General features: G+C 39.6%; 1 protein-coding gene across 2 annotated transcripts in view; it reads left to right on the top strand.

Moving 5' to 3' along the window:
* The window catches only part of SORBS2 (sorbin and SH3 domain containing 2), a 3,647,154-nt gene extending 3,641,225 nt beyond the window's left edge, over positions 1 to 5,929 (top strand). For both annotated transcript variants that reach the window (XM_044062620.1, XM_044062621.1), the window contains one exon: positions 4,601 to 5,929. In XM_044062620.1, the coding sequence (XP_043918555.1) occupies positions 4,601 to 4,662 (62 nt within the window). In that variant the 3' untranslated portion in view covers positions 4,663 to 5,929. The remainder of the gene's footprint in view (positions 1 to 4,600) is intronic.
* Positions 5,930 to 21,059: the final 15,130 nt, after the last annotated feature.

The raw sequence follows: 21,059 nt of genomic DNA, 5'->3' as shown, positions 1-21,059 counted from the left end.
AACAGGAAATTATTGGCATAATTAACAAAAGAGCCAAGGTAGTAGGGAGCAAATAAGTAGGGAAGGAAAGTCATAAAGTGAGATTAGGCCAAATAGAAGTTTGGACTGTGGATTGGAGACTGCCTTCCCTACCAGAGATTGATAGCAGAGTATATGCATAGGGGGAAGGGATAGGGGAGCGTTAAATGAAATACCAGTTCTCATTGAGTTTATACTTAAGCTTAGAGCAGAAGATGCAGTAAAAAAGGATAACTAGTGGACCATATAAAATAATGTGTGATAACTATAGGCATCTATCATAAAAAGTCTAGAAAAGAGTAGGAAATGAGAATGGGAAGGCAATATTTGACAGTCTCTCATTTGACAACCACATGGCCAAAGTGGTTAGAAAAATATTTTATATAGCCCACCTAATCATGAAGGGATTCACATCTAGATCAGGGGAGGTCATCGTGCCTCTTTACTCATCCCTCATCAGGCCCATAATTGAGTACAATGCCCCTTTTGGGATGTACCTTACCAGACACCTGCAGCAACTGGAAAGACCCCAAAAGTACCTCACCAAGAGGATCAAAGGGCTCAAACAGATGCCATATGCTGCCCGGTTAAAGAAACTCCAGCTCTACTCAGTGGCATACCGCCTGCTCAGAGGCGATCTGTGCCTGACGTATAAAGCCATGTCCAACCCAGAATTAATGGACATGCTGCACCTCAGAAAATCCAAATCCCATCGAGCTACGCACTCGAGAGACTTCAACCTCAGCACTGAAATAAATAGGACATGCTGGAGGGACAGATTCATAACCCAGAGGCTCCCTTCACTCTGGAATAAAATCCCAGTCCAGGTTAGGTAGAGGCCTTCATTGACTCTCTTCAAGAGGAATCTTGATGAGTGGATGGGATATCGTAGTTTTACCCCAGGTATCACTTTTGTGTCACTGTTAGACAGAGACACAGTATACTAACCTCGAAAAAGGGCATAGCAAAATTAATTTAAAATGGGTGGCAAAAGCCAAACACACTCTGGCTAGGCTTATAAATGCCCTAGGGCAGATAGCCTAATATGAACCTATGAACCTATGAATATACAAATAAAAAATGTGATGATGTTTGTATGGCTCCCAAGTATGCAACAGAATCTCGAAGGTTTAGGATTTTTGCATGGAAGTGTTTGCATAGGTATTTTTATATCCCAAGTAGACTTTAGATAATTTTTCTATGGGTATATACCAATTGCTGGAGGCATAATGGCAAAGAGAGAGTTATTTTGGAAAATATATTTTGGGACTGTAATGTGCTGATAGATTTTAGGAATCCCCTATATGGCACTTTTTCAGAAATGTTGGGGAAGCTAATTATTTTAATTAAAAAAGTAATTTGTTTGACCTGGGATGTAGAAAATGAATTTTCTAGAGACAGTAAGGCCCTACTAAGTGTAATGCTGTTGGGTGCCAAACAAGCAATTACTTGTAAATAGAAATCAAAAGCAAATCCATTTGTAACAGAATTGTTGAATGCTATAAAGGAGGTAAAACAACTGGAGCTGTGAACTTTAGAAATGGGAAAGACAATAGAAATAAATGGAATCTGTGGGGACAATACATACAGAATAATGTTATGGAGGACTGATATTTCTGGGAAGGCAGATCTGGCACAATCTACATAATGTTAAAACAAATAATTGTCAAGACAAAAAAGACATTTGTATAACGCATACAAAAGAAATAATCATTGTAATTGTTTGTTTTTTGTTTTATAATTAAATGTGTACTCATGTCACTATGTAATGTGCGATGTTAATAAAGATGTTTACAAAAATTCGGATCACCAGAGTGTTTGTGGAAATTGATTATTCACTGTAAACCAGTCAGAAGAGAAACACATTTGTCTAAGTAATCAGAAGATTTCAGGAGGCAGATATACAATTTAAGTTGCTATATCTAGCTATTTTCTGAATATTTTTTCTGGAGGATCAAATACATTTTTGGATGCAGAACAGGCTAAGGAGGAAATAAAGAAATGTAGCTAACAAACAGTGAGTCAGCAAGCTGAAGGGGATTGCTTCTCATTCATCTGACAGTAATAAAGCCAATAGAGAGACTTTCCACTATGAAAATTCTCTCTGGGTCTGGTCTCCATATCTTTGATAGCTATAGGCATACAGTAATGCCCAAACTAACGTACCCCCCACATTACCTCTACAAACTTCCTAACATACCCTGCTAATAAATGCCCATTATACATAGTTAGAGTGGATTGAACAGCTGGGCCTATAAAGGCCCTGGTACCTATGAATTTTGCCAATAAATTAATTTCTGTTATTCCAGAGGAAGATGCTTGAGCAATAGAAAAAAAAAACAGGAGATGACTAGAAGAATCAAGAGTACCTTGAACTTGAACCAGAAACTGGTGTTAGGAGGTCAAGATGATGAAGAAGTCCAGCAATATTGTTCAATTAGTAAATAATGGGAGAACTGTGAAGCATACATCCCATTAGAATTAGTTTAGTCATGTAAATTGTGGTTCTGCAAAAAGAAGTAAGGGTCTGTAAAAGACTGGAAGTTTGCTTTCCTTATAAAGTGGGTGGGATGATTCTAAAGCATAAACCCCACTTTATGTCATTAATGTTTAAAAGGACACTGAAAGGACTGAATAAGTGGAATACCTTCACTATATTGAATGCTTGAAATATCAAAGCACAGAACGTCGACCACACAAGTTCGAAACATACAACACCAAAGCTATGTTGCTGCTGTCTTTTAGAAGCACTGAATAGCTGATAGTGTGTTGTGTGACATCACAGTACAGCAGAGATTGTTTTTTTTCTTTTCTCCACTGCAGTGCTATCTCATAGTTGGTATATATAATTAGCAGGGGGTGTGAGGGTTGCAGAGGTATGCCCATGAAAAAAATTGTTTTCTTGTAATTTACCTGTTGTGTGTTTAGGCTTTTTGTAGTCGATGCTCTGTGCTTCGATGTTCAAAGCTTTCAATATTACAAATGTATTCTGATTGAGTAAATGTAAGTATTTTTTTTTTATTATTAATACTTGAGTAATACATTTTATGATGTAAATTCCATGTTATTTTGTAAAGCAGTTCTGTATACTATGCAGATAGAGCAATTTTAAATATGAGTTGGGGAGAGTTTTTTCAGTGCCTGCTATATATACTAATGATATTAAGGTAAGAAAATACTTTTTTTAATTGTAATGTATCTAGGCATTACATTGTAACAATATCTGAAAGGCTGGAAAGAAGCAAGTAAGGTTAATATATTGTTATAATTTTGGATTGGTAGGGGAACAAAAAAGTGTATTAGTTATAGTCTGTGTTGAATTAGAAGATAACAGTTGCTTCTATTTTTATACAGATAAATACCAAAACTAATGTCCTTATTTTAAGCTATAGACAAGAGATGCTTCAAGCAAACAGGCTTAAATAACAAGAGAAAATTATGAAAAGTATGAAAAATGAATTTGCACATTTATTAGCTGTTTATTTTCCATTAGCATCTGCTTTTAGCTGAAAATAATTATCAAACAGGTGTAAACAATTAATAACAAGTAGTCTGACCATTGTGCTGTGAGAAAAATGTACAAGGGTTCTTTTTTTCCATTAGCAAATGCTTTTAGTCAGATTTAATGAGTCTGTAGGTGCAAGCAGTTAATCAGGAATGGTCTGAATGTTCATTAGATTACTCTTGCAACAGCTAGTCTATATGGGATATATTCTGCAAGAGATCAGATGTCCATCCAATATCCAAAGCTTTCGGGTGACTTCCACACACCCATACATCCAACAAGGCATGAGAGTGTGCAGGTGTTGAAGAAGGTGTACAGGCACCAAATTTCATAGCTTTCTTGGTGTTGAAGCTACCAATAAGACTCTGTCTTTCTCACATCTTCAGTAGTTCATCACTCAGTAAGTTTAAAGTAATAGTGTTTTTGGCTTATGTCTGTGAGAAAGGAAAAGTACTTGTGTTGATGTCAAATCCATCATAGAGATACCCACACAGCTTGTCTTTTCTGTTTAGGAAAAGAACATGACGTCTGGTCATGTTCTATTTGCTTGTGCTGAAACTGAAGACTTTAAGGAGCTGGATTAATTCCCTCAAACTCTTTGTAGAGAACCAATGAGTAAAAGTCCTCACATGGCTCCCTGTGGAGTCCAACCTGCCATCCCTAATTAGGGCATTATACACACACATACACACACCTGAAACGCAGTTATGTCCACAACCTGCAGTTCTCCAGTCCAACAGGATGGAAGCAAGTAGTGGAAGTGAAGTTCCAGTGTGCATTTAAATCTCATGTGTTGCTGTGCATGGATGGATGCACATTTTTTTTTTGTTTTTAATTAAAAAGTAAATGTTGTGGCAGCCTCCAGTGGTCCCCCGGCAACTGTCTAGGTCAGATAGTTCTGGATCTGGCTCTGGTGTCAGGCCAGTATTTAAATAGAGCCAGCAGTATTGTATAATAATAGTAATATTTCTTAAACTCAGGCTACATACTAGAATTAAAAAAAAATGTGCTGTCTATGTGAGCTTTGGGTACCCTTAGAGATAACTGTAGTCATGCTTTTTTTTTTTTTTTTTACAGGAACCTCTAGAAGAACCAAACTGTTTGGAACGTTCCCTGGAAATTATGTGAAGAAGTTATAAACTGGTTTCTTTCTTCTTATAACTGTGTTATGCCTGAGCACATCCCCACTTGCTAAGAAGAATGCTAGTTGGTAAAGGAGATGTTGGTCGGAAGATTGCTAAATTAACTTAGATACTGCATAACATGCTACTTTTAGCACAGCTGTAATGCTTAGAATGAAAAGAAAAAAAGATCACATGGCAGGAGAAGCACCCCTATAATTGGCCCTTTATAACAAATATGTTATGTGATTTGGAAAGAAGAAATGTAAGAAGGGATTGCTTTTCATGAAGTAAAATCGATACTTCTAGTATGAGGTAAAATATGGTTATTGGACGTAATCACTGAACAGGGAATGAGAAGGTTGATAAACAGCTGATGTAAGTTCAATTTCTCTCTTAATGAAGAGATGTCTGACATTCTGGACATTGGGTTGTTTGAGTTACTGAGTAATATGTGATATGTTATAAAGACTGTGCCTGTACAGACATTTTAAATTATGCACATTGAAAAATGCAGAACAGGAAAATTTGAACAGCTGTTCTGCCTCTGTCTAATTCAGGTAAAAAACATAATTTGTGAATGACTAATCTTTTTAATAAGACTTTTGTGTATATAAGTTATTACATGATGCCCCATTGAAAAGTGGCTGGCAACACTGACTGCCATTTTAAAAGCCTCAGTGTGTATGTTGGTAGTGAAGATGTGTCAATGTATATTGACAGTGAAAAAGAAACAAGGTGCCATTTCAAAATGGAAGATGCTTTGCATTTATATGAAGGGCTATAACTTTTTCTATGTTATTTATTACTGTATTCTTCTTGAAAAGATCTGAATTTTAGAATGTTAACAAAAGATGCACCTTTATTGAGTCTAGATGTTAATAAAGCAGGATTAAGGTCACAAAGTAATGAAATTATACTGATGGCATTAGCACAGCCCAAGCACAGTCCGTTTCAGAGCTAGCACTCTGGAAATTATTCTGATTTATCTTCTGAAAATAATTCCAAAATGAGGAGTTGTGCCTCTTGCTGCCATCCATGTTACTAAAGGAATGATGTTTAATTACAGCCTTGTCCTGCTATATTGCCTTGTTAATTTTAAAAGAATGTATTGTAACTATTTCCTAATTAGAGATCAGTTTTTTAGCCATTGAAATTTCCTTCTCTCAAACCTATGATATATTCTCAATAAGTACGATTCATGCATTTAAGAGACTTGCAAGCTCAATTTGGAAAATGTAACTTTTAAATATTGTTTTGTCTCTCTCCAAGACACACCTACACATATGTTTGGTGGGTTAGGGGTGCATTTCCATTAGCCATAGCACAGTGTGTGTGTGTGTGTGTGTGTGTGTGTGTGTGTGTGTGTGTGTGTGTGTGTGTGTGTGTGCGCGTGTGCATGTACTTTTGAGTGTGTGTGTGTGTGTGGGGGGGGGGGTTGTTACTGTATAAATCTGAGCTTTTGAGTGTGTGTGTGTGTGTGTGGGGGGTTGTTACTGTATAAGTCTGAGCCTGAAATTGGTCAATATTGATCAGTTCACTACTCTGATAAATAAATATAAATAAAATAAAAGTGTGTGTGTGTGTGTGTGTGTGTGTGTGTGTGTGTGTGTGTGTGTGTGTGTGTGTGTGTGTGTGTGTGTGTGTGTGTGTGTGTGTGTGTGTGTGAGCATATGTGTGTGTGTGTGTGTGTGTGTGTGTGTGTGTGTGTGTGTGTGTGTGTGTGTGTGTGTGTGTGTGTGTGTATATATACACACGTACATGGGCATGCACTTTTGAGTGTGTATGGGGTGTTTGTGTATGAGCCTGAGCCTGAAATTAGTCAGTACTGATCAGTGAATTACCCCGCTAAACAAATATAAATAAAATAAAGTAAAAGTGTACATGTGTGCGTGCATGAGCATTCACATGCAGGTGTGTTAGGCAATGAGTTAAAGAAGAACGTTACTGCTATTAATGAACTGTATCTTAAGAAATGAAAAAGTCAGTTCACCAAAGGAACTGTGTGTCTCTAGGATCTGACGACTTTTTAAAATTGAGTCTCCTTAATTTTATCAATAATATATTTACTACACCTGATATACCAAAGAGAAGCTTACCAACGCTCACTAGATTATCATGATGGAGATAAATGCAAAAACTGCAGAACATGTTTTTATTGACAATTGTACCCCTAAGACCCTCTCCATTGAGGGAGCTAAACTGCCATGCCCCATTCTCTAAACATATTCCCTTCAAGGTCTCACCATCTTGGAGAAATAGAAATTAGTGCAATCCCCTTTTCTCTGAGCTGGTAAAACATCAGACGAAATATATTTAGAGACAGGGGTTGTGGGTGTGGAGGCAGAGTCCTCCCACATTGACAGTTGCAGGAAACACACCCACCCTGCTCAGACACATTTTTTTAAACTAGCATGCTCCACTCAGATGGGGTGGGTACCTGTGAATGATCACTTTGCCAGTGATGAATGGTGCTTCAGTATTAAAAAGGTAGACTCAAAGTCCAGTTGCTTATGATTCACAAATCCTCAGAGTCAGTCTGGCTATGCTTATTCAAGACTGCACTTCATACATATGGGGCACTAGTTAAGGGATTGTGAATACAGTAGGACTAAAATGCAAAAGTCTTGGTCGTACAGTATCCATGTAATATAAAACACGCTCTCTTTTTAAACAGGCATAGCAAATAAAAGAAATGGAGGCTTAACGGTACTTGTCTTCTGGACTGTGGAGTTATTGTGCACTGCTAATGTCACACAGTTTATTCTGTATTTTTAATTTAGCACTGACTTGATCAGCTGTTATTCTACATCTCTTGCTAGTGAGCTATATTTTGAGTACCACTGAAAGTATTATAGGAATTACTAGTTTTGTCAACACACGTATTTGTATGTTATTGCGTTACACATTCTGTTTTGAAAATGCAGTATTGTGTTTCACTTATTACATTTAAAACAGTTTATTAAATGCAAAGAAAAAAGCATTTATTGTTTCAGTATACCATCCTTCACTCTGTTGTGCTAATGTTATAAAATTAGGAAGAATACTGAAATGGTGACTACATAGCTAAGTAGAAGAAGAAAGTTTGACTTTTTAAGCACCTTAAAATTTATAAGGTTATGATTGCATTTCCCTACATAGTAAACAATGGGATACCACAATGTATGTAGCCTGTAGCATTTTGTATATATGTTTGCTTTTTTGTACAAGACGTTTCAGTTCTGGATAGATGTGCCCTTTCTTAATGATACCCATCTCAGTTATGCAGCATGACTTCATCAAATTACATTAGTTTGTCATACTGACCACAGGCACATCTATGTGGTGCAATTCTGTAATATAGTATTTTATGCAGTTTTATGATTCACAGATTAGTATTACCAGCATACTCAAATGTATATATGTGTTTATTATTGCAGATTAATTGTCACCCAGATTGCAGTACAAACACCTCACTTTTGCAAGTATACCTTTCGTACTGCGTGTCTTGTGGTGGAAGCTTTCTGTTTCAGAAGCTTTCATTTTTGAACCACAGTGTAGATGAAGTGCATGCAGCTTTGCTGTGAAAAGACTACTTAACAGATGCCATTTATGATAAAACCTGCAGTATTTGTTGCTTGTAATATTACAGAATACCTGTTTCTAGGTAATTGTTATCAGACCGTAAAGAAGTTCTTTTTGTACCAGAACTTCAGAGAAACACCTTTTGATGCATTTACATTGTTACCAAATGCAAACAATAAATCAGTGATTTTCTTTCTTTCATTGACTAGAACACACAATAAATTTTGCTTGAAATACTGATAATTTGTTTGTGGTGTCTTCGTTTTCTGTTCTGTTCTGTTCACTTTGAGATGTCCATGTCGTACAAGCAGTATAGTGAATTGGGGCTCTGGGAGAGAATAACTTTTAATGTACTCATTTGTTATCTGGGGAGCCTTATGCCAAGGATGAAATCCTTGGAGCCTTCCAAAATCACAGTGCAAGTTCACCTTAGCTATCTTTATCTAAGTAAGTAGCAATCTATGTTGGCTGCTGTTGCTTGTGGAACCTTACGTATCTTGTGTGAAATCCTTGGATCCCCCCCCATGACAGTACAGGCTGATCTTAAACATTCTGATCTAAGTATACAAAAATCTGAGTTGGCAGACGTTGCTTGAAGAGCCTTACCCTGATGGTTAATTTCTGAAATACCCCAACATCACAGTGCAGGTTCATCTTGGCTACAGTTATTTCTGATAATGGTCCAAGTCAGCAACTGTTGCTAGAAAAGCTTTACTGTGGCAGAGAAGTCCTTGGAACCCCCCCCCCCAGCATCACAGTTATCTTATGTATGCCATGATTGGCGTATGCTATAGTAGCCATTGTCTGACATAATCTACTTACATAGCTCCACAAACAACTGCTCATTTGTAATGCAAACAGTTGCTGTTACCCTGTCCATGGCTGTTATCCTACAGTGGGCTCCAAATGGAGGAGTTAAATCTCTCCCAGTATTTCTTTTTTCTTTGTTTTTATACTTTCCTCTCAGCCCCAGCTCTTCCCTGCAAAACTAAAGGCTGTCCTCCACAGCTTCCATGCTCACAGTCCCTGAATACCCCTATTACTCCTTTCTGGGTGCCCTGGATGCAATCCTTTGTCTAGTGAGCACCCCCAACTCTTCTTTCTGGAAGTTGATGTATTCAGTGGCAATGTATGTTCGGCCTGGAGAGGAGAAATCTGATGGGTGGCAGTGAGCAGAGAGCCTGGGTGCCATCATACTTGTGACGAACAGTTGACTGCCCTAGCTTTGGAGGCAACTAGTGCAGTGATGTCAGAATATTGTTGCTGCCCTGTTTTAATTTCTTCAAGACTTTTCCCTTCTAATAACATGACAGGAATGGACCCCATTCCTACGTCAGAGTATAACTAAAGTTCATGAAATTAGTACTGTTTCAATCCTTGATGTTAGACAAAAGTGCACTTTGTAGCACCTGCAACGTCCCCAGAACTGACTCCTTCTCCAATTCATACAGTTAAATGTACTGGTAGCATATCTAAGTGTGACTGTAAGTTGTTTTTTATTAGACCCTACTATTGGAACTAAGTATCTTTCTTCCATAATGCTCACGTTTCTGCCTGCAAATCTTGATATTTTATTTCTTCATGTCTCTCTGTACATAAGAGACTGTAATCACTACGTGTAGCAATTTCAGTGCTACTTTTGTCTTTTTTCATGGACTACTATATCTGGTTTTCTCACATCTGTTTTTTGAACTGTTGGCAATGGATAATGCCTTATGATGTTCAGTTTATAATTCGCTAAAATGCTTTGTAGTTCATTTTATCAGTGCTTCTCGGCTACTTCTGTATTATAGTGTCTGGACAATCCCCAGTGCAACAGTCTTGCCATATTATTGTGCCTTTCAATATACAGGCCCTCTGCCATAAGTGTATCCCATCCATCAGCAAGATGTGTGACTATTTCCAATTCTTTTTTTACAGAACCTCCATTTGTCTGTTTCTCCCACATGTTCAATGAACTTTGTAAACCAAAGTGTATGTAGTCCATTTTCCTGGGTTGCCATTGTTAAACTTTCATTTTTTGGTTTCAACTCACCACTTCTTAACCATTCTTGCATCAAATCCTGATCAAAATGAGGTTGTTCCAGGACATCTCTGTACTAGCCAGTATATTTATGGCTTGTCTACATTTCTTTCCTTCTCTTCTGATCATTTTCTTTATATTCTTTCTCTTGTTTTTGGCACATTTCAGTTGCTGTCTGATTTTTGTCTACTAGTTTGGTTTCCATTCCTGCTTGACACCAAAATGCTTCTGCTAAAACTAAGTGTAAAGGTCATCTTAGACTTCCTCTCCTCATGTTTTAAAACTTTCAGTATGTTTAGATCTGGTGAGGTCAGCCGATATGTATGCAGTCCCACAATTGCAGATCTGTACATGTAATCAATTTTGAGAAAGCATGTACCTCTTCAGAGCGGGGAATACTTAATCTTGGTATACACTGATTTTTATATCTTTTTGTAAGTGTGAAGCATTTTTCTTGTTTTCCTGTCCAACTGATACAGTACTTTTTGGGACCAGTCAATCACTCCAAATCTGTAAATTAAAACAGGATGAACAAATTGGTTTATAGTCTGGACTTAATTCTTGAATGTCAAATCTGTTTTCAGTATTAATTTTAGTCTTCTGAAGTATTCCATACTAAGCTTTATTCACATTTGTTCATGTTGTATTGTCGATCCTACATCAATTCCAAAATATTTATACATTGCCTCTTGCACAAGTTCCCTTATATCACATCTCTGTCCTATATTGGTATTTTCCTGGTGCTGGAACTGTCGCACTTTAAACATTGCTTTTGCACATTTAACAAAACTAAATGACATTCTTGTATCACCTGGAAAGTTTTAACCACTTGCAGTTGTGCTTTCAACTCCTCGTCAGATGAGCTATATACAGTTTTAAGTCATCCACGAAAAGTAAATTAGAAGTCTTTAAACAATGTTGTTTTCTTGGAGACAAATTGTAAGCTTGATATACTCATGTTAAATAAGCAGCTTAATGGGTTAAGAGCAAGACAAAACAGCAGCAGTGACAATGAATCACCCTGGGATGTCCCCCCTTTGAATTTTTATTCCTGGTATAATAATTTGCCCTTTGCCATGGCTTAACTGCAGAGCGATTTGTCACTATTTTATGGTCACTATTATGTAAATGCTCAACGTCGAATGTATCTTATACATCTGTAAGCAGTCCTTTATCCATGAATGTGGGATGCTGTCATATTCTTTTTTTGTAATCTATCCATGCCATACTTATATCTGTCCCCTTTTTACAATTTTCTATTATGGCTTTATTTAGCAACAAATGAACCGTTGTCCCATATGACTTTCTTTTGTTACCCTTTTGTTCTATTGCCATGATTGATTTTTTTCTAAATGACTATAAACTGTCTGCATCAATTCCAGCTTATAATTTGTACATCTTTAGAGAACAAGGTACTGGTCTATAGTTTTTAGGCTAGCTTGCTGGTTCATTCTTAAGGAGGAGTACCAATTTTCCTGTTCTTAACCAAGCTGGTGTCAGTACTGCAGAGTGATTTGTCACTATTTTATGGTCAATATTATGTAAATGCTCAGCGTCAAATGTATCTTATACATTTGTAAGCAGTCCTTTATCCATGAACGTGGGATGCTGTCATATTCTTTTTTTGTAATCTATCCATGCCATACTTATATCTGTCCCCTTTTTACAATTTTCTATTATGGCTTTATTTAGCAACAAATCAACCGTTGTTCCATATGACTTTATTTTGTCATCCTTTTGTTCTATTGCCATGACTGATTTTTTTTAAATGACTATAACCTGTCTGCATCAATTCCAGCTTATAATTTGTACATCTTTAGAGAACAATGTATTGGTCTATAGTTTTTAGGCTAGCTTGCAGGTTCATTCTTAAGGAGGAGCTGGTGTCAGTTTGGGATGCTGATATAAGTAATTCTTACTCTGCACTAAATCTTTGTGTAAAGATGTCAATATTTTTACCCAGACATTAGGTACTGCATCTAGGACTGAGGTTTTCCATTTAGGAGCTTTCTTAATTTTGTTTCATTTGCTTTAGGCATTAACTTCATCCCATTTCATGTCCTGCACATTTGAACTCCTTACTGCTTCTTTTAATGTTTTTATCCATTCTGCATCTTTGCTATGTTCAACAGGGTCTTCATAAATAATTCTACAAAATGCTTTCTGGTTTGGCATAACGGTTAAAGTATTTACCTTACAAAGTACAGGGTTTGATTCGTACTTTTGAGAGGGGAAACTGGCTGGGCTTAAATTGGTCTGTAAGGGCAGATGCCTAAGTACTTACCTATGAATCTGTACCATGGATAATTTCAGTGGTTCTGTGGTAGAAAATATGGTACATTGGACTTCTAATGAAATGGCAAAATACATTCAAAGGTTGTCAGTTTGAGTTCCATCAGAATCAACTTTTAAGTACTGGCAGGGTTGGGATAACAGTTAAGATGCTTACCTTACAGACACAAGATTCAAGGTTTATCACATTAAATAATTGGTGAGGCTTAAAATACCCTACAGGAACAGTCAGCTTAGTATGAACTTATGTAACTAGTTCTTTTCTGGTGGAGTTTCTGTTCCTTTTGCTTTGTTTTCCAGTTCTCTATAAAACTGCTGTGGGTCATCAATGAATTGCTTATTTTCTACTTATCCTTTGTATTTATCTGAATATCTTCTAAGTTTTTTTTATCTTTGCTGATATCTTTAGTTTATTATTTGTAATAATGTATGGTAGTTCCTGATCTATTTTGATACCTGTACATTGCTTTTACCACATCTATTTTTCTTAGGGTTTTTGTTTATCTGTTCCCACTTCTATATTCTTCTAACAGTGGCACTTGTATTACTTACTTTAAAGTTTTTTTCTATTTGATGCTTCCATGGTAATATTTTATTTCTTCCTTTTGTTTCCCTTATTGCTGTATGCCTTTTTTTATTTGTGAAACTTTATCTGTTAAACTGATGTTGTCTTTTTCACTGTTCCTCAATGAATGGGTTACGGATCCCACTCATCGGATATGACTTGGCCGCATACTACATACTGTAAACTTTGGATCCAACTCTCGAGCTCCTCCCTCTATTTATAATGCCCTAGTCCATCCCCAGTACCTCAGATCTCATTTGTCAACATTGCGCACAGAAGTAGGATCCTCTCTCGCAGCATTTGCTTAATAGTATTCTTTACTGTAAGTGCATTTTTCTCCTTATTTTTGGAATATATTTATTTCCCCTTTTAATTCTTTCTCATACCTATACCTTTTCCAACCTCCCTCATAGTTTTATCATTGTTTCTGTGTTAGGCCTTTTTACTGTTCTAATAGTAGTTCTTCTTCAAGTACCATTGTTTGTATTCTTCTATCTATCCCCTTTATTTCCTGCCATTTTCAAACATCTTTATTACCATTTCTGGTATTTTTTTCTTCATAAAAAAGTACCTTCTTTTTATAGTGTTTCTCTTTATAGCTTTGTTCCGTCATGGCTAATAAGCCGACAGGTTTCAAGAAATGCACTTCCTGTGGGTATAAAAGCCCTAACTCGAATGCTCACATGGAGTGTGTTTACTGCTTAGGAGCAGCTCACCTAAACACAAACTGCACTATTTGTGCAGCTTTTAATTCAAGAGCCATTGACAAGAGGTGAAACAAGCTGTCCTTAAAGGATTGCTGCCACGTATATCTTCATCCTCTTCAGGGGCTCAAACCCCCAATAAATCATCTAATGCTCACTCAGAGCACAGGAAACGGTCACCTCTGAAGTCTCCAAAAATTTCTTAGGAGCCACCTCATAAAATTCAGAAATCCTCAGATTTTATCTGAAACGAAACGACAAACCATAGATCCAAAGCTTTCCAATCCTAAGACTTCTGATCATATTATCATCTCTTCTAGCCCTACCAAGACTACAGATCCGAAACCATCAAATCCTATGCCTAATACATCATACATCTCGAGGCACTCAACCGAGTTTATGGTGGATCCTATCTCACCTCGACTCCACTCCTCTTTTATGCAGGCAACTAAAAAAGCATTCCAGACCTCAGTCCACTACGTCTTCCATCAGTCTCTGCAGGATGATGTGAAAGTTCCTTGGAGCTCAGACCCAAATAGGGGTTATATCGTGTACATCTCCCATTGGATCTGTGAGCCTTCCTAACACTGGCCATACAATTCTAGCTACTTCTCTGATCTGTCATCTAGTTTCAGAGCCCCAGGATCTGACAATCCCTTAAGGTTGGAATCCGAAGAGAGTTACCTCTTGAACTCAGACATGTCCTTGAATAGTTCTGCTCCTATGCCTTTGGATTGGGATGAGATCCAGAGCCAAAGTATCAGCATTAGATCAGTGGGGCCAGGGTCTACTCCAATGATGGATTCATCCCTGCCCCTCAAAGCCTCTGCATTAGGCAGCTCAGGTCTGGTTCCCTCCTCAAACCACAGATTGGATTGGAGTCATGATCTGCCTGTACTGGAATGTTTGGCTCCATTGTGGCCAGCATGGCTTCTCCGGGTCCATCTGCTTTTGAGGTGGTGAAAGGGGTCCTTTCTCTTTCTAAGAATCTGGTCGGTCATCCTCCCTTGGATCCTACCCTTCAATTCTCTATGGTTCAGAGCTCTGATTCCATCAGCCCTACCCCACAGGGACAGCCAGTTCCTCCTAGCTTCCAGTCATTTTCCACTGAAGAACTTCCCCTCTCTTTGGACACCTCCCCAGAACACCTCCCTGAGGAGGTTCACCACAAGAGAATGTGCAAGAGAAGGCACATAGATTCCACTCTGGAGTCTCTAACTGAAGATACTGGTCTCGAGGAAGGGGAAGGATCTCCCAGATCACCACCTGATGATGTCTCATTTGGAGTCATTTTTAATATCTTTAAGCAGAAAGGTGGTTTGTCCACAAATAATCCTTCTCCTGAGGAGTCAGTATTTCTGAAGGTTTTTGATTCTGTTCCATTATGTCTTGGGTGACTTCCCTGGCTGATGAGCTTACCAACCTAGTCTCTTGCTGAGCATGGAAAGAAGTGGATTCTGTTGAACACATACCATGCCACCTGGACATGTTTTTAACCCCACCAAAGGGTAAACCCCACTGGAGCAAAAGAGTCTCTGTTGATGCAGTGGTTGAGGTGGCAGACACCAAAAAAGAGCTAACAGGGCAAAGCTCCTCTGTCCATCCCCCTAACAGAGAGTCTGTGGTGCTGGACAGATTTGGAAGGTGTGTATTTGCTTCAGCGACCATCGCTGTAAGATCCCTGAATTACCTGGAACACTTTGCAAGGCTGCAGAAAGATGTGACCAAAGAACTATCAAACTCTCTTTCTCAGAGTCCATGTCTGCAGAGGATTTCAAAATATCATCTTCTCAGCTGGCACTCTTTTGTCTGTTTTTAATGCATCTCTCATGCAGCAAAAGATACCCCATGGGTGGCCAGTTCAGGCATTGCTGTAAGGAGACATGCCTAAATGCAGCTATGCAAATTTGCAGAGCTTCTTTCATCAATGCTGGAACATCCTTGTTTGGCCCTTCCATAAAAGAAATGGTTACCCACAGTGAACAAAAAGGAAAGACCCCCCCCCCTAGATGAAGTACACATAACAAATACCCTCAGCAGCCCCAAATATACTCTTTCAAAACAATACCCATATAAACACATACAGACACATCTCATGGAGCCTCTACTTCTAAGCCCATAAGGCAAGCCACCACACAATCCAAAATTCTGGTCATTGGAAACTCCATCATGAGACACACTGGTGTTCCTCTCACCAGGCTGAGTAAGAAGAAAGTCACAGTCATTTGCTTATCAGGGACTAGGATCCATCATATTGAGCACACACTCAGGTCATTGGACTCAGTCTTATCCCATGTGGGTGTAAATGACCTGAGACATACCTCCCCAGACTGTATGAAACAAGACATCATGGAGCTCTCTGAATATATGTCCCAGGCTGATATGAGCCTAGCATTGAGCAACATTTTACCTTCTCCAAGGATGATGCCACAGTACGAACAAAAGATGAACCATTTTAATAATTGTCTTAGTTTCTGGTGTCATTCTAAGGGGGGCAATATTTGTCAGCATGGAAGGAGATGATCAACAGACTATGCTGCTTTGCCAAGGATGGCCTACACCTCTCCCCTCTGGGCTTTTGAATATTAGCTAAAACATTGCCTTCCTCCACAGTGCCTTTTTTTGGCAATGCCAAACTGAAAGTACTTCCAACATAGCAAGTCAAAACCAAGAAAACATAAAGGTATTACTGCTCAGTGCTAGGAGTCTAAACAAAAAACTCCAATACCTAGAAGCTCTCCTCACCCAAGAGAATGCCAAAATCTGTGCGGTCACTAAGACATGATTTAAAGCCACAGAGAGCACAACAACAGTGCAAGGTTATAATGCCTTCCACACATTTAGACCAGTTACAACACAGACAGGGACTAAAGGTAGAGGTGTCTCGATTTACATCAAAAATAAAAATACCTTAAGGCTGGTCAAACAGGACAAAATCCAGTGCCACTTCCTTGCAAGATATAGGTCCTCCCTCTATGACCCAGGAAAGCCTTACCATGTATTTACACTTATTGGAAACATTCACCATCCAATCTAATACCATATTCATGGGCAACTTTAATTACCCCACTATTAACTGGGAATCCTATACAACACAAAACATATAGGCACAGAGATTCCTGGATGCTGTAAACACAAACTCCTTGGACCAGATTGTCAATATACCAACCAAGGGTGCAACCATAATGAATCTGGTCCTCACTACTATGGGAGACTGTTGCACACCCTCTAATATAATGGCCTACTTTGAAGTAAAAATAAAACCTGGACCCCCAGCTAACCCTGGAATATTAAGTAACTACTCTAAGGCTAAATTCCTGCTATTAAGTGATAACCTGGTAACCATAAACCCTGAGAACACTGCTGCCTATGCACAACTCTTCACAGAAACCCATTACAAGCATGCTAGTAGCTGCATAGAAGCAGCTGTACCCACCAGGAAAAAGTAAAGAATTAACTCTAAAAACAAGTCACCCTGGTGGAATCACAAAATCTATAGGCTGTATAACAAAATGAAAAAATCATGGCAAAAATTCGTGCAGGACTAGTGCAGGAGCTCCAGCAGGCAATATATCTGCCGTGCGATCCAGGAATAACCTGTAGGGACGTGCACGAGTGCTGCTGCACTAGTCCTGCACGGACTCAGCCCCTGTATGCAAATGTCCCCATTTGCAGGAGAAATCCATGCAAATGAGGTGAATTTGCGATCCAAGAAACTGTCAACTGGCTGTGCAAGACTAGTGCAATCTGCAGAAATGTACTCCGCCAGAAATGTTGTACATTTCTGCAAACTACAAAACAGAGCCATGACAGCTCCAAATAAAGGGTGGATATCATGTAAAAAGCAAGCCAATGGCCAACTATAAGGCCATTGGCATGGAAAACAGTTACAAAAATAAAAAAATCAACCTTTATTTTTTTTAGCCGTTCTCAACTGTTTAAGCATAGGGTACCGGCACGTAAACAGGATCGGGCGGAAAATAAGGAAAAAACATAAAATAAGCATTCTAACCAAAATCACTATTTTGCCATTATACTCAATGGCAGGCAGAAGACAACATGGCCAGTGAATAGTGGTTGCTAAGGGGGGAGGCTCAGTTTGGAACATGTAACTATGCATAAGCAGACAATCCTATGCAAATGAGGGGAATGATACTGAATCCCAGATTTCCCCTTCATGCTAGTCAGCACCCAACAGTGTAAGAGCAGGAATAGCTTAGTGCAAGCCTAGGAGTTAGCTGACTTCTTGGGGGGGTGTCAGACATACTGTAAGTGGATTGGAGCCCTGTGGCTCGGGTTTGCCCTTAACGTAGCAGAGCTAAGCAAGTGGGTGTGTCTGAAACTGCCTAGCAGTCTTTACATTGCCTAAGCGGGTGTAAAGGAAAAAACAAAACTAAACCAGGAAATAGCAGCTCTGTGCACATTTGAGCACTGTGTTTGCACGGAGGGCCCCCGGGCTTAAACAGGAAGGCAATGGGAAGGGAAAACAGCAGTAGGAAGGTAATCTAGGAGAACTAGCATAGCTGGCAAGTGAAATGTATCAGAATCAGCCAATTACACAGGCAGCAGACCAGCACAGCCCAGAACACTACTATAAACTATGCAATCACCTTTCCCTCTGTTTTTTCCCACATACTCTACACCACCACGGAACTTTTAACAAACAAAACAACAAAATGATGGGGACTGCAATAGCTATAGGTTCATAGGTTCATAGGTTCATACTAGGCTATCTGCCCTAGGGCATTTATAAGCCTAGCCAGAATGTGTTTGGCTTTCGCCACCCATTTTAAATTTATTTTGCTATGCCCTTTTTCGAGGTTAGTATACTGTGCCTCTGTCTAACAGTGACACAGAAGTGATACCCGGGGTAAACCTACGATCTCCCATCCACTCATCAAGATTCCTCTTGAAGAGAGTCAGTGAGGGACTCTGCCTAACCTGGACTGGGATTTTATTCCAGAGTGAAGGGAGCCTCTGGGTTATGAATCTGTCCCTCCAGCATGTCCTATTTATTTCAGTGCTGAGGTTCAAGTCTCGAGCACATAGCTCGATGGGATTTGGATTTTCTGAGGTGCAGCATGTCCATTAATTCCGGGTTGGACATGGCTTTATATGTCAGGCACAGATCGCCTCTGAACAGGCGGTATGCCACTGAGTAGAGCTGGAGTTTCTTTAACCGGGCAGCATATGGCATCTGTTTGAGCCCTTTGATCCTCTTGGTGAGGTACTTTTAGGGTCTTTCCAGTTGCTGCAGGTGTCTGGTAAGGTACATCCCAAAAGGGCATTGTACTCAATTATGGGCCTGATGAGGGATGAGTAAAGAGGCACGATGATGTCCCCTGATCTAGATGTGAATCCCTTCATGATTAGGTGGGCTATATAAAATGTTTTTCTAACCACTTTGGCCACGTGGTTGTCAAATGAGAGATTGCTATCAACTTGGGTCCCCAGGTCCCTAATTACTTCTTCTCTACTTAATGGATTACCACCTATGTGGTAATTTGTGGGCACTTTGTTTTTGCCAAAGGGGATGACTATACACTTTTGGCATTTAGGTTGAGACCATGGCTCTGGCACCAGTTGTCTGTTTCTATGAGGCCCTTTTGGAGGATGCTTGTGTCGGCTGGAGAGTCAATTATGGCGCCCAGTTTGCAGTGATCTGCGAACTTGGTCAGCCACAGTCCTTCCGTGTTGGCCTGTACCTCCGAGAAATATATACCGAACAAGAGAGGTCCCAGGACTGAGCCTTGTGGGACACCACTTGTAACTGGTTTGGAGTCTGACATGGCTCCAGCAATTCTAACCATGTGGGTTCTGTCCTTGAGCCAATTTGCAATCCATCTAGTGACATAGGGGTTTATATTTAAGCTGGTGAGCTTATCTATAATGCCTGAGTGGGGTATTGTATCGAAGGCTTTTGCGAGGTCCAGGTAGGCTGTGTGGACCACCTTCCCCTTGTCAATGGCCTTGGTGACTGTTTCAAAGAAATCGACCAGGTTTAAGAGGCAGGATCTGCCCTTTACAAAGCCGAACTGGGTAGGATCCAGTGTTTGTAGGTCCCCAATATCTTTATTTATGAGGTCCATGATGATCCTTTCCATAGCTTTGCAGACCAAGCTAGTCAGGCTTATGGGGTGATAGTTTCCAGGATCCGTTGAGGCACCACCTTTATGGAGAGGGACTACTGTTGCTGTACGCCACTCTTTGGGCACATATCCTGTAGTAAGGCTGAGACTGAACAGTAGTTTTATGTTTGGGTTTAGCTCTTCTTGGAGTTCATGTAGGGCAGCCGGGACACCGTCTGGTCCCATTGATGCTGTGTTTTTGCTTTGGAGAGGCGGCTCTTACCTGAGCATCTGAGATGTCAGGGGCAGCACTCTGCTGGGATAGATATTTGCCCTTTTGGTGGGGAGGGAGAAGTTTGCTGAACCTGTCAGCTAGGATGTTGGCAATGTCTGTGGGTTCGCTGTATTTCTGTCATTTTGGACTAATTCTGAGCATATCTGGGAATTACCACCCAGGTTCCTAACATAACTAAAGAAAGCCTTGTGATTATCCTTAGTGTCCTGTGCAATTTTTCTCTCGAAGATGGCCTTAGACAATTTTATCTGTGCCCGTAGTTTTTTGCTAATACTGATCAGTGATGCCTTCCCTTTTTGGGATTTTGCTCTATCATTTAGTAGCTTCCTCCTTCTATTGTATAGTTTGTTTATGGCTGGGGTCCACCAGACAGGACGTCTGCCTTTGGAGGATTGGGTCTTGGTTTTATTTGGAATCGCATGATCCATGCATTCCTGAAGGTGTTCATAAAATGCATTTATAAAGGATTCTGCGGTCTGGGCCGTATTTTCTACAGGCCCAGGGGCTTTGAAGGATTCCACCTCAGTTTTGAGGAGTGTGAAATTTGCTTTAGAGAAGTTTTTCACTGTGGTTATCTGGGCAGGGGGTGGGATCGGGATGTGAATATCCAGTGAGATTAGTTTATGGTGTGATCTTACCAGTGAGGGATACACTTCTGGTCTGGAGCATAGAGCCCCCATGTTGGTGATGATCAGGTCCAGTATGTTTTCCCCTCTTGTGGGAGTGGTAACAAGTTGTTCCATAGCATTTGAGTTTATAAATTCTAGGAACCTTTGGGCTAGGGTGTTGGAGCTAGAGTAATTCTCCCAGTCTATGTTTAGGTAGTTGAAGTCACCCAATATAATGGTGTTTGGAGAGACCTTCATATTTTCCAGTGTTCTCAGGAAGGCTGAGTGGGGTTCCT

The sequence above is a fragment of the Protopterus annectens genome, chromosome 2.part1 (genome assembly GCF_019279795.1).
Source record: "Protopterus annectens isolate FY-2018-M chromosome 2.part1, PAN1.0, whole genome shotgun sequence".
NCBI lineage: Eukaryota > Metazoa > Chordata > Ceratodontiformes > Protopteridae > Protopterus > Protopterus annectens.
The sequence above is the reverse complement of the archived record's forward strand: the minus strand, read 5'-3'. Positions and strand labels throughout refer to the sequence as shown.